The sequence below is a fragment of the Callithrix jacchus genome, chromosome 21, assembly GCF_049354715.1.
Source record: "Callithrix jacchus isolate 240 chromosome 21, calJac240_pri, whole genome shotgun sequence".
NCBI classification, from domain to species: Eukaryota; Metazoa; Chordata; class Mammalia; order Primates; family Cebidae; genus Callithrix; species Callithrix jacchus.
This window is the reverse complement of record NC_133522.1, coordinates 28060946-28076260: the sequence shown is the minus strand read 5'-3', so window position 1 is coordinate 28076260 and position 15315 is coordinate 28060946. Positions and strand designations below refer to the sequence as shown.

Sequence of the window (15315 nt, the reverse complement as noted above, 5' to 3'; positions counted from 1 at the left end):
ATACAGTCAGCTCTCTGTATCCACAGGTTTTGCATCTGAGGATTCGATAAAGCAGGGATCAAAACATTTGAAAAAAAAATCATTTAAAATACCAATACAGCAATGAAAATAATATAAATTTTAAAAAATAGAGTGTAACACTATTTGCACAGCACTTATGTTTGATTAAGTATTATAATTAATCTAGAGGTGATTTAAAGTATATGGGAAGAATGTATGTAGGCTATATGCAAATACTATGCCTTTTGACATGAAGAAATTTGAGCACTCGTGGGTCTGGTATCCCATGGATGTTGGTCCTAGAACCAACTTCCCATAGATTCTGTAGAACAACTGTACTTTGTGGAGTCCTCTGAATCCTTTCAAATACTTAAGCTTTGAAAAAGTTTAGAGTTGACCTAGTACTATAAGATTTCATGGGGAGAAATCTTGCAATAAAGCAAATCCTACTTAGAATTGCTTTCTGGTTCTAGAAATGATGCTTGGACTATGTTTTATAAGACAAATAGCAATCAGCCTGGCTAAAAAGGGAGGGAGGAAAAAGGGAGAAACATAGAGAGAGAAAGAGAGAGAGAGAGACAGAGAGATAGAGAGACAGAGAGAGAGAGACAGAATTTTTCTTTTTTATACAGATATGCTTAACTTCTCTAGAATGAAAGAGCACACAATCTCTGTCTAATCATCCTAGAGAAGTTAAGCATATCTGCATAAAAAGAAAAACAAACTATGCTTAAGAAGATGATACAGCGCATGGAACTAGTTTCACTTATAACTGAGTGGTTATTTAATTTTTATGTAGTGTGAGTTGGATTCTCTCTGCTTCTTAATTATTTTAACCATTAGAAACAGACATTTTCTGAATACCTGTTTTTATTAAAAGCCATAGGATATGACACAAGCCAAAAAACAAGGCAAGAGATAGTGGTGATACTGGTCATACATAAATTTCAATGTAAATGAAATACTGATATGGTTTCCTAAGTTATCTTTTAGTGCAGCACATTTTGAAGAACAGGATCCATGAATGTCTTTCTGAATTTATTTAGACATTAATTGTCCTGAATGCCATCCATCCATCTCCACAATGTCAGATGGCATCTTGATGGTGACTTTTATTTTACTGATCACATGAAATGATAAGAAATTGCATTATTGCAGTGTCCTGTGGTCCCTATAGATTTCTGCAAGGTGTAGCTTCACAAATGATAGGATTCGCTTTTGTTCTCATCAAACAAATGTTAGAGAACAAAACACAAAGGTCAATCCCTAACTGACAAGCAGAAGACTGTTATACTTGAAACAGATAAATTCAGAACAGGAATTTGATTCAAACAATGAGAAAATTCTGCTGTATTTTTAATCAGGAATGAAAAGTACAATGTTGAAAAATAAATACATGCTTTTCTAGCGACTTTCAAATATGACAGTATACCACTAACTGTACTCAGGAAATCCGTGTAAAAGAGAAATAGAGACTTAAGGAAAAGTAATGGACTACATAAAATACTCACATCAGTTATTGATGTTGAAGAGAAAAGCAAAGAAAGATGTGCCCAGATCTGTGCAGGACCTATATCTATCTATCTATCTATCTATCTATCTATCTATCTATCTCTATCCATCCATCCATGTATCAATTATCTATTCATCTATCATCTATTTATCATTTCTCTAATTTCTATAAACTGAAAATTTCTGAAATAATAGATAGGAGACAAGGAGAAAAAGATATGTCTTTCTTTTCTTGTATTCCTAGATTGCTTATTCTTGAAATTTAATATGATTATTATGGATACAATATTAATAAAATTAGAAAATATTCTGGTTTGGGTAAATATTTATTATTTGGGGTAAATTATATATTGTATATTATATCACATTGTTACAAATTACAAACTTCCTCATAATTTGCAAGTGTAGGACTGTCTTAAAATAGCTGTCTGCATGGTTGATTCAGTTCCACGATTCATCTACAAAAGATGAATTTACTCTTTCATACTTGCATATGCTTTACATTATAAAACACTGCATACAACTTAAAGAGAAATTTTGACTTAAGTTTTCATTTATTATAAAAATAGAAGTATTTCTCCTCATTTTCTGAAATTGTAAGAAATAGGAATACAAAAATCACTGTCTAGGGGTTACTGAGATAAAGTGTAGTATACATTCAGACATTCGTTTGTACAGGTATCTCTGGCAATTATCACTCACTGTTGATTTTAATGTTCAAAGAAAGACTAAAGAAACAATTGATTCAAAATTGCATTACTAGGTGTTTTTCAAACAACCTCAGTCGTTCCTGTTTCCATTACCCCAAATTTTAACCTGCAGTTACTGAATCACTCTTCCCAAATTTACAAAATATTCAGAAAATAATAAATCATTGTACATTAGGAGATTATTTTATAAATGAACACTCTATTGACTATATTTTAAATTTAAAAGCTGTTTCCAGGTATTTCATCTATATCAGAATTTTTTAAGTAGTTATAGAGCATATTATTTAACTAAGGCAAAGGAATCAGATGCTGGAAGGATATATGTGGGTTAAAGAGAGACAATATTGATCCTCTTTTGAAAGAGTGTATCTGTGATGTGTAAGTGAGAATGTTTGTTTATACATTTATATAATTGTATAACACAATTATCTAGTTAAAAGAGTATATGAATTTACAGAAAAAGGTGTCCAGTCAATTCAGTCAATGTCTCTGTTAATCAGCTTTTGAAAGATTTCACATAGTATTTCACAGTGAAACAAGGTATGATGATACAAGGAAAGCATTCCTGGGGAGGTTTATGAACAGAAAGGTTTTAGCAGGTTGGAGAGCTTACCTGAAGATTCAATAAGAAGTTTAATATAAGCATGTATAAATTTTTTATGACTATCAAGAGTATATCAGTGTTTGTTCAGTGAGGGAAATCAGCTAATTGAAAACAGAATATTAAAGTCATGTAGCAGGATTCCTGTCAAATTATTAACCAAATCTACCTATGAATTTCTGCATGTCCTCACTCCTTTTTTAACTCATTTCCCCCGGGTTCAATATAAAATATCTTCTTCTTATGTTCAAGGTAATAATCCTTAATGTTATCAAGGATATTATTAAACTTTCCTTAATAATATTAATTATTATTGTATAATATCCCCCCAAAATATTTTATATTCATTAACTCAACTTTGTGATGTTCTCATTTAATAGCTAAGTCCAAACCCTGATGTAATAGGTCTTTAACTTTTTTTAGCTTTCATCCTTTTAAAAATATGTGTACCTTTATGCTTCCAGTCCTTGTAATATTCATTTAACCCAGGCTACTTAAGTAATATCATTTGCCATAATGTCTCTTGCAACCTCACAATCTCTAAATTCATCACACTTAGTTTTGTGTACACTGTATTGGTATTTCTGCTTGCATTTGATTACTGGAAGCCCTAAAGCCCACACTAGAAGTCTTAAAATTACCCTTGATTCATCTTGCCTCTGAGACACAGGTATAGCGCGATGATTTTGCTTTAAATCTAGTTTTACTGTACATCTTCCTCTTCATTTCCTTGCCCTTTAGTAACGGCCCCAATTATCTCTCACATGAACTCAATTTATCTCCCTGCCAATATTCTTGTGTCAACTCCCTTGTTCTCTGGATTACTTGCTTCTCAATGGCAGCTCCTCTTTGTCCCATAGAAGACTGGGTTTTTAATAACGAACTGATAGGCCTCCATGATCTACTGCCGCCTGCTTTTCAGCTGCACCTCCACCTAATCTCCAAACCCACCAACACACCATTACTCTAATTCCTGTTAAAAACAGTATATTTCAATCATAGTTAGGTGCTTGGATTTTTTTACACCTTATGTTCTTGTTTGATTTACAAGTGTTGCTCTGTCTGCAACATTTTATTCTTGCCCTATTCTCCTAAATACCAGTTTTTTTTTCATTCCGTTTGTCTTTAATACCAAGGAACTCTCCTGTCTTCGGCTGCATTAAGTGTCTATTCTCATAAAATAGTCTGTAAATATCTACAAAAACTGCATTTGTTTAAATGTTTGTGAATTCAGCTATTCCATAAGCAATAAAGGACTTTAGTAAAGTTGATTTTTTTGAGATGTTGAGATGAAACCCTAAGTGTCTTAAGGGAAATGATTCTGTGTTAGGCCTATTAGTAGCCCAAGCACAATATAGTGAAAAATACAAGGCCAGCACTTTGCATATACCTACTGAATAAATATATAAAATAAATGTAAGGCAATTTTGGAATGACAGTGAAAACTCTTCAGTTAAATTTCCAATATCTCAATAAGGTGATAAAAAATTGTCATAAATGATCACTAACAGGGGAAGTGGAAAGAGACACCCAGGTAAGTATTACAAAAGTATACTTCGGTCAGATGGTGCTTAAATTGATTGTGTACAGAGAGAGAGAAAGAAAAAAAAATACAGACAAAAGCACTGGTTTGCATTTGTCTGTTTTTGTGTGTGTATGATAACAAATATCTTCAAAATCTCTGCTTAAAAGTATACTTCATTTCATATACATGTTACATTGTCTGCACCTGAAGATCGTCTGTGACTCTGCTCCCCCTGTCTTTATCAAGGCGCCCAAGATGAAGAAGTCCCTTTTTGAGTCATGCTATTTTCATGGCAGAAGGAAAGAACAAGAGAATAAAAGAAAATATGTGATGTTTTCTTGAAGTCTGATTTCAGCCATGGTGTGTATTTTGTTTGCTTCTATGCTACGGGGTAGAGCAAGTCACATGATCAACTGGGTGAAAATGCATAACCCTTCCATTGGAGGCACCATGCTTCACATATCAAAGGCACTCATGTGTAACCTTCCGTGAGGGAGGGGAAGAATATTTGTGAAAAGCAATACGCAGGCACTGAAAAATACATTAAGAAAGTCATAAGGAAGGTTAAAAAAATAAGTAATAATCCTTAACATTTATTATTACTGGTACTACAGAGGAAGCCAGCAAGAATATCTTTCAAATAATTGTTTAAAAAAAGAGTAAGTATTGGCAGGATACAAAAAACCTCAAGATTTAAAAGGAGCCAGTAAGCTGGGTGAGAGTCAATAACTGAATTAATATGATTTTTCTGGCTTAAATCAAGGCAAAATGTGAGAGAAAGCACAGGTGTCTGACTGCATTAGTCAATGCTTTCCCTCAGATGTGTCCAACTGCACCATCCAGAGAAGAAATCAGTTGATACCTGATTTTTTGAACACTATTATTTTAAATGAAAGAGATTCCAGGAATTTTAAGCTATGAGAATTTGTGATTCTAAAGCTAAAAATGCAACTAATTATCAAAGTCCAAGCAAAGAAGGTCATATTAGAATCTATGGTTGATTCTGTTAGAGGGAAGTTGGACACAGAGGAGAAGGATTTGCCTTTTGGAGGGTCAGGGTGACAGAGACAAAACAGGAATTATTTGCATAATTGATCAGAATGGCCCATAAAAACAGATTCCTGTATTTGTCTCCTTATAAATCCTGAAATATGTATAGAAATATAGACCTAAATATTCCAGTTTAAATGCAGACCATGATGGATCTGAAGATTCACACGTTGTTCCTTAAAAGAATATTCATACCTGAATAACCATTCCTTTAAAATGAATGTACATAAACACTCACAGATAATCTAGAAGGGAAATATAATATAACATCTTATAAATGTATTAAAGAAAGTATTAGGTTGGTGCAAAAGCAATTGTGGTGTTTGCCACTGAAAGTAATGATGAAAACTGCAAATATTTTGCACCAACCTAATATTAAAGTAAAAACTACAATAGCAGAATGAATAACAAAGGGTTACCATGCCTGCTGGATCAATTTCATTTTAATATCATAATTGAATTATTGTTTTGGTGTAATTATTTGTATATACAATATTAGGAAATAGTTATATACTGTTTCCTACCAATGTTAAAGAATTTTACATGTATTAATTTTTATTATAATTCCCTTTTTCATAAGTACACACTGAACACAAAGACTGCTCATGATGAAATACACTTAAATATGACACCATAAATCTTTTTGGATACAAAGTATGGTAGACAATGTGGTAAGTAACAAATTAAATAGCCTCTATATATGACCCTTGTTTATTGTACATAATAAAGAGAAAAAAAGAGCTATATATAGATATAAATATAGGTATAGATACAGACACCTCCATATTTAAACCTATCTGTTATGCACTGAAATCTTCCTCCTGCACTGAAGGGAAACTCCTCCACTGACTATGGCCCCCTTAATAAATATCGGTCTCTGTACTCCTAAAAAAAAGCCATTGAAAAATGCTAGATGTCCTCTAAGGACCTGCTTTCCCTATGACTGACATCTAATGGCAGAGTGGTTAGGGAAGGGATGCATCATAATGGGTTTTCTATGCCATGAAAAGCTATTTGATTTTGTCTTGAAGGTAATGAGAAGTACCGAAGAATTATTACAGTTGAATGTCTTCCTGGAGAGAAAGGTAGAATTGAGGGATTAAGTATAGAGAAAGCCAGTTGTATGAATTCAAGAAAAAAAATTAGAAAGATCAGCACTCTCATGGAAAACAAGATGATAGAGAAAATAAGAGTATGCTTGAGAGATGTTAAAATACACAATGGATATGTCTTGATAACAGACTAAACTGTATGATAGGGTTTGGTTCTGTGTCTTCAAACAAAATCTCATCCCACGTTGTATTAATAATTCCCAGGTATCCAGGGAGGGACCTGGTGGGAGGTGACTGGATGATAGAGGTGGTTTCCTCTGTGCTGTTATTGTGACAGTGAGGGAGTTCTCATGAAGGCTGATGGTTTTAAGTGTGGTATTTCCTCACTCTTTCTCACACACTCTCCCTCCTGCCCCGTAAGTTATACTGTTGCTTCTTTTTTACCTTCTGCCATTCCTCTAAGTGTCCTGAGGCCTCACCAGTCATCTGGAACTCTGAGTCAATTAAATCTCCTTTCTCTATAAATTAGTCTCAGGTATTTTTTATAGCAGTGAGAAAATGGACTAATACAACAGATATCTAGGATAACTGAAACGTATTTTCGAGCTCCACAGAATGTCATATTAACACAGGCAGGAACTATCGTAGGAGAAGCAAGTTTGGAGAAAGAGATTTCATAAAATCTGTCATTTGTGTCCATTAATACATGTAAATATAACCTTAAAATTTTAATTATTAAATTTCAGAAAAATGTAAATAGTGCAGAATACATAAATTTAAGCAACAAGTAATTTAAAAGTAACATTTAGTATAATACTGTACTGTGTTTGATATTCTTTCAACAACTACAATTCCAGCAAAAAACAATTACTCACATATAGCCTATTTGAAAAGAGTTATGAGAATAACAATGTAAAATAAGTCATGGATCCTGCCTTGAGGCTATAACACAATGTTACAGATGCCATAATAAAGGTGGAAACATTTCATCCTGGTATAGAAGAGGTTTATTCTAGAAGACTTGTATTTTGAGTTTACATGGTTGCCATTTAATAAAAAATATTGCTAAAATGAAACCATAAAATATATATAAATTATTTACTGCTTACCATTAACAATAACAATGATATCACGGAAGTCAATTTCTCCCCTGGCCTCCACTCTTCCTTCACATCTGTATATTCCTTCATCACTTTTATTGATGTTGAGAATCTGCAAATTATTGTTTGCTAACATAGCGAACCGATCTGGAAAGTAAGCAAAGGGGAGAAAATGATATCAGTAATCAAAGGCAAAGTCCAGAGTGCTCTAAATTGTTAAAAGTTAAAATATGGCACTGTCTGACACTATCAAGCTTTTCATCAGCAAACAAATTCAAATTTGAAAGTAAAATGTAATTTCATGACTTCAGTTTTTCCACTCTACACTGCTTTGTTACACCTTTTTTGTCTAAAAAAAAATTAAATATACATTGAAGATTTTATATCCACATAAAATAGTTAGGCTCTTATTCCCCCTTGGTGTGTTGGATGCAGAAATGATACACAAAGGAACAATGCAGGGAGATTAGATATCACATATGTGCAAACGTTTGACTGCAAATATATGGCAACATGGGTTGAAAAAGGCTAGAAAATATATTGAACATCCTTCTTCATACAATAATTAAACTAAACATTTTGCATCTTCGAGGAGGCAACTAAATGATATAATATTATTCAAGTGATATAAAGGATATAAAATAATTACATCTGAAATGTATGTAAGGGATTGAGATTTTTCTGGCTAACAAGATAATCTGTATTAGGAATAAATAGATTTTGTTATTTTATTTCAAGATTCCATTTTTCATGTGTTTGCACATGCATATATCCAAAAATAACCTGGTATACAGTGTGCATTAACTGATTGTGTAATCACTACAGTAAGCTGTGATGCCTAAGCAGCATCTCAGCCTGACATTATTTTTCATGTCTGGCCTGATTTATGAGCATCACAATCTTGCTGCCATGCTAAAACCTTTTCTCTCCTTATCATTCAAAGAACGCTTTTACGTATAGTCCAATTTGGAAACTCTTTGTACAGGCTCTATCTTAAATCTCCTTAATTAACACATCCATAGATCTCATTGACTATTATCTGTTTGTTGGATACTGTATATAAGACACTTTGATGAATAAGAGACAGATAGCCTGTATCTCTTTTGGTCTTTTGATTGGGTAGAAATGTGATTATTTTAAGGTACCCAGCCTCTAAGATATCTACAGTCTATTGTTTATTCCTTGGGCCTGTTCCAGTGTTTACTGCTTTCCCCTTTGCCTTTTGGCTTGATAATGTCGTTAGGAAAACCACTGAAGCCCTATGTGAAAAAGGTAGAGTCTCCATCAGCCTGATTGTGGAAGGGATACAGGAGAATCCTGCCTCTACATCTACTGCCAGTTGGAATTTGCCTGAGTGAGCCATAAACTACTATGGTAGTAGGCTGCTCAGATTTGGGGGTTAATTTGTCATAGAAGTTCCTTAATGAAAAGGGAGAAGTTTGGGCTAGAAATAACAAATAGAAGAGTCATCAGAGCATAGATATTCATTAAACAGACAAGCTTGTGGTTGCTTTTTGTTGAAGAGATAAGTAATCAGGGGTGGAAATGCGCAGACTCAGAGGCTTCCTCAAAGTGAAAATAGTAATTCTAATGCTAGAGCCACATGATTTTCAGCCCATGAGGTGTAAACTTTTCCATAATGTTTACTTTTTCCTTAGGTTGAACCTAAGAAGAGAGATAAAAATATTTATTCAGATTCTTTCCCCTGATAAATTAAAGCACAACCATGAAATACCCTCATCAAAAGAAGATTGGGGTGAAAGAAAACCAATCCAAAATAAATTTTTAAAAATTATAAATGGGAAAAAATAAATAAAATGATCAACAAAACACACACACACACACACACACACACACACACACACACACACACACAAACCAATCCACAAGAAGAAGTCTGAAAGGATGACTCATAAGTAGTCCTGCAATAACTAAAAACTTCTGAAACTTCATAATGTTTCAAAGTCAATTAAAAATCCTCTCTTAAGTATGCAGCCAGAAGTCTGGATGAGAGGCAATTATAAATAAATAAAATTTAAAATGGAAAGGAACACTATCATACTTAGATTATTGCATAACTGCATTTTCTAACTTGCTAAAATACCTATCATCCTTTTAGTGCTTTTATAGTGCTTTTTACTGATATTTCATTTGAACTAGGAAAAATATAAATAGTAAGGAGAAGTATTATTTTAATAAGGAAATGCTTTACATAAAAGAGCAATAATTAGAATCACAATACCTATGTTATGAGAACACATCAGCATTTTCTTCCATTGATATATTTGAATTTTCAATGGCTATTTTAATGAATTCTTTTTCTTTTTTTTTTTTTTTTTTTGCTTTATTTATTTATATTTTTCTCCATCTCCCTGTCACCTATATCTGGCATTTCTCCCCATGGTATCCCTCCCCAACCTCCCTACCCCCTGCTGTCCCTCCCCTATTGCACCCCAACAGACCCCACTGTGTGATGCTCCCCTCCCTGTGGTCATGTGTTCTCATTATTCAACACTCGCCGATGAGTGAGAATATGCAGTGTTTGATTTTCTGTTCTTGTAGAGTTTGCTCAAAATGATGGTATCCAGATTCAACCAAGTCCCTACAAAGGACAGAAACCCATCATTTTTTATGGCTGCATAGTATTCCATTGTGTAGATGTGCCACATTTTTCTTGTCCAGTCTATCATTGATGGGCATTTGGGTTGGTTCCAGGTCTTTGCCATTATAAACAGTGCCACAATGAACATACATGTGCATGTGTTGTTTTAATAGAACAATATATAATCCTTTAGATATACACCAAGTAATGGGATTGCTCGGTCAAATGGAATTTCTATTTCTAGGTCCTTGAAAAATCACCTTACTTTCTTCCACAATGGTTGAACTAATTTACACTCCCACCAACAGTGTAAAAGTGTTCCTATTTCTCTACATCCTTTCCACCATCTGTTATCTCTGGATTTTTTAATGATCGCCATTCTAACTGGAGTGAGATGGTACCTCAACATGGTTTTGATTTGCATTTCTCTAATGCCCAGTGATGATGAGCATTTTTTCATATGTTTTTTGGCTTCATATTATTTCTACCAACTGAAAATTTAAAGCTTTAGAAAAGCATTAACCTGCTAAATCTAAATACATACTATTATATATGTTTATGTACATACAACATTTTCTATACAGAGAACTATCTGAAAATTGCATGTCAAATTCCAAACATGTTTGTGAGGCCCATGGATTATTGTTAGTAAACTATTATCAAAAGAAAGCCCATCATTAATAGATGTTTCCAGAAAATATTTGAAGAAGGCACAGCTTCAATCAGTGTCAAAGAACTATTTTATTTGAAATTTTATTTTAGATTATGTTTCTTTCAGTTATACAGAAATCCAATTTTCTATCAAAGTAAGAAAATAAGTGTAATCAGATAATGCCCAATAAAGAGTCTGCTTTATTTCCTTAACTTAGTTATTTCTAAGCCCTCTTCTTTCCTTATTCTGTGCCTACTCAATTATTGGTCTGATTCATCCACATGGTTTCAGTTACCATCTATATCTTAAGGGCTCACCATTTTTCTTCAGATCAGATGATTTCTGTGAGTTCCATAGCATTTTTAACAGTCTACTAGATGTACGTGCTTAGGAGGAATTAAAGTGCCTTGATCTCAGTATGTTTAAAATTTAGCTCAATCTCTACACCTGAAATTTATCATCTGGCATTCTCCAGTTCTGTCTTCACATACCTTTACATGGTACTAGTTGCCCAAGAAAAATTCCATAAGTGATGGAAATCTGCAGAAGGCAAATTCCATGAGTCATCTTTGACATCTTCATCTCCCTCAGGCTGCAGACCCAGTCAGACTCCATGTCTTATCACTTCTCTGTTATCATTATTTAATTTAAATCTCTTTCTCCCTTAGCAATATTTCCTTAGGACCTAAACTGGTTTTCAGTCTCAGGAGTTTTGCCTTGACTCCCATCTAATTTGTTCTCTTCACTGACATACATATATTCTTCTCAAGTGCATATTAGGTTACGTTACTGGATTGATTAAATCTTCAATGATGCCCTCTTTGAATAAATAAACTCTGTAGCAGATGTTAAGTCTGTGTTAACTTGGCTTGACCTCCTTCTTCAGCTTCCTTTCTTATTAGTCCTTTATTTAAAAATCCTAGTTAGATTTTCCCATTTGTATAAATATTTAAATTGCAATTATTAATAAGTTCTAGTGATTATAAACTTATTCCAGTTTCAGAAATATGCTTTCATGCTGTATTTACCTCTGGGCCATTGCATATTGTCTTCCTTCTTCCTGAAAATTCCCCACCTAATTTGTTCTCTTCACTGAAATACAAATATTCTTCTCAAGTGCATATTAGTTTACGTCATTGCAATGGTTAAATACCTTCAATGTCGCCCCCTTTGAATAAACTGCAAACTTGTAGCAGATGTCAAGGTTGTGTTGACTTGGCTTGACCTCCTTCTTCAGCTTCCTTTCTTATTAGTCCTTTATTTAAAAATCCTAGTTAGATTTTCCCGTTTGTATAAGTATTTAAGTTGCACTTATTAATAAGTTCTAGTAAAAATAAACTTATTCCAGTTTCAGAAATATGCTTTCATGCTGCCTTTCACCTCTGGGACATTGCATATGGTATTTCCTATTCCTGATAGTTCCCTACCAACATTTGCCTGGCTAATATGGGTGTATATTTAAAAGTAACCATTTTCTCTTAGCAGGCATCTTTGACACCCTCTCTTACCATAAGAAGTATACATTTATTTTCTTTATCATCCTCTATTACCATAATTTCATTATCACAGACTCAATATATCTTGTTCTCATACTGATTTACCTATTTATCTTTCCCTTTAGATTGCTGGTATTTTTGAAGGCAATAAACTTATCTTGCTTACCATGAATCTTAAACATCCAATACACCACAGGACAGATACTATGTATTCAATAATTGTTGAATTAATCTTTTATACTAGAAGTAGATTATATAAAAGTTGTATTGAACAAGATAATTTTAATCAGTTTGTTTCTTTGTTCACTTATTTTGTTTGTTTGTTTGTTTGTTTGTTGTGAGATGGAGTCTCACTCTGTTGCCAGGTTGGAGTGCAGTGGTGCGATCTGGGCTCACTGCAGCCTCTGCATCCCAGGTTCAAGCAATTCTCCTGCCTCAGCCTCCTGAGTAGCTAGGACTACAGGCATATGCCATCACGCCCAGCTAATTTTTGTATTTTTAGTAGAGATGGGGTTTCACCGTGTTAACCAGGATGGGCTCGATCTCTTGATGTCATGATCTGCCCTCCTCAGCCTCCCAAAGTGCTGGGATTACAGGTGTGAGCCACCACACCCAGACATTTAAATCAGTTTTTTAATGCAGAAGAAGTTTATTAATTAGGTGTTGTCCAAAGCATTTACAAAGTTTAAGAGATAATTTCCAAACTGGCTAGGGTTGAACGGATATCAGCAAATAGCATATCCCTCAATTAGGATGACACTAAAAGTCAGGATATTCAACTTGTATAAGCAAAATGTCACCTTTACTTTCACAATGCTTGAATACTTTATCATGTGAATCTCCTTTCCATGAGCAATATGAAAAATCTCCACTTCTATTCTTCAGGAAATGTAATTTTGAATATCTACCACACAGCTACAATCAAAAGCATAGCTAACAAGATAAGCATTTCTAAGCCTCCACTGTTTCCTCTGGAATATACATAGTTTACTTTTATATCAGATTAAGACAACAGAAAGCTATCTGGGTCCATGGCATTATTCCAAATGCCCATACATACACCTTTCATAACTGTAATCTTAATCTTATTTAATTAAGCTTTAATAAAGGGACTATATAAGGTATAAGCAGTGAATAATGTTATTTCATATAAATACATTATAAATGAACAAATTGTTCAGTAATGAGCTATGTGGTAAGTTTCTACAATATTACAAGGTTAGAAAAGTGTGTCCTTCATGATAATGTACTTGAATACTTTAAATCCTATAGTTAAAAATACTATCTTATTTATTTTATTTTTCTTTTCCACTTGCCACACAACTTAGTGTTCTGTTTCATATTAAACTATACCCATTTCTTCTGCACTGGATTTTCTGGTTCTAGATACAAACTAAATGCATGTAACTTTAGCAAAACTGATTCCAAGATTGAACAACTCAGTGAGAAGGAATGGAGGGATGTGTCCTTTATTGAGAATCTAACATACAGCCAAATATGTATCTCTATATATATATCCATATATATATTTGGAGACATATATATATATATATATATATATATATATATATATATATTTTTTTTTTTTTTTTTAGACAGAGTCTAGCTCTTGTTGCCCTCACGGGAGTACAATGACATGATCTCAGCACACCACAACCTCCGCCTCCCAAGTTCAAGTGATTTTCCTGCCTCAGCCTCCCGAGTAGCTGGGATTACAAGCATATACCACCATGCCTGGCTAATTTTCTATTTTTAGTAGAGATGGGGTTTCTCTATGTTGGTCAGGCCAGTCTCGAACTCCTGACTTCAGGTGATCCACCCGCCTTGGCCTTCCAAAGTGCTGCAATTACAGGCATGAGCCACTATACCTGGCCTTAGCCAAATATTTTATTCATTTAATTAACAAATGTAGTGTATATAATTCCCTGTATCCATGGATTCCACATCCATGGATTCAAACAACTGCTTATGAAAAATATTTTATTTAAAAACTCAATCTTTATTGAACATGTCGTACAGATTATTTCTTGTCATTATTTCCCAAATAATACTGTATAGCAACCATATACATAGCCTTTAGATTGTATTTGGTATTATGAAGACTCCAGATACAATTTAGGATACGGGAAAATGCATATGGGTCATATGCAAATACTATGCCTTTTTATATAAGAGACGTTGACATTGGTTTATTTTAGTGTCTGTGGGAGGTCCTGGAACAAATCACCCACAGATGTAAACAAATGATTGTATGCCTTAGGTCTCATTTATGACACAAAGCCATTGTTTTAATTAAAGAAATAATCTAAATTTTTTACAGCTAAAGAGTCAGATTTAGGCATAGAACAGTTAGAAAAGGTGTTCAAGGAATGGAGGAGAGCTAAATGGAACTTTGGTTTTACGTCATTCAGTCCTGGGATGTTGGGGAAATATGTATGAGCTGTAGCAAGCAAATATCACTCCTCCATCATCACTGCCCTTTGTCACCAGTCTTCACTTTGAGGTTTATGTTCTTCATGCCTTTTAAAAATATAATTTTACTTCAAAATATTCTATTAATAAAGATTTACAATAAACTTACACTTGAAGTTTAAGATCAGAGAATATGAAAATATTTAGGCATTGCCATTCTATCATTACAAAAGAACTACTTTTTCTTTATCATTGAGAAGAAAAGAGCTAAAAATACATCAAACCGTCAAATCATTTCTTATGTGACTTATTAATACACTTTACAGAGTTATGCTGAAACAAAATGAGAGGAATTAAGGTGTTATTTCTCATTAACGTCTTATAATGGAAACTGACAATGATTGAATATGCTAAGCTTAGAAAAATTCTTTCGAAATTAAAAAAATGATCATTGAACATGATTATCATACATTCTCCCCACATATTCAAAAATAGATATGATCTTCTCTCCCTCCTTTATGCTGTAGAATCTTCATTCCCTTGGACACAAATCAGAATCATCGAAGATGGAAAATACTTTAAAAGATTCAATTATGTTGTACC

The 15315-nt window shown here is 33.6% G+C and overlaps 1 protein-coding gene across 4 annotated transcripts in view; it reads right to left on the bottom strand.

Annotated features, from left to right (window-relative positions):
- The window catches only part of NCAM2 (neural cell adhesion molecule 2), a 549137-nt gene that overhangs the window by 224090 nt on the left and 309732 nt on the right, over window positions 1-15315 (bottom strand). For all 4 annotated transcript variants that reach the window (XM_035282876.3, XM_054249026.2, XM_035282875.3 and 1 more), the window contains exon 5: window positions 7560-7697. In XM_035282876.3, coding sequence (XP_035138767.1) covers window positions 7560-7697 — 138 coding nt within the window. The remainder of the gene's footprint in view (window positions 1-7559; window positions 7698-15315) is intronic.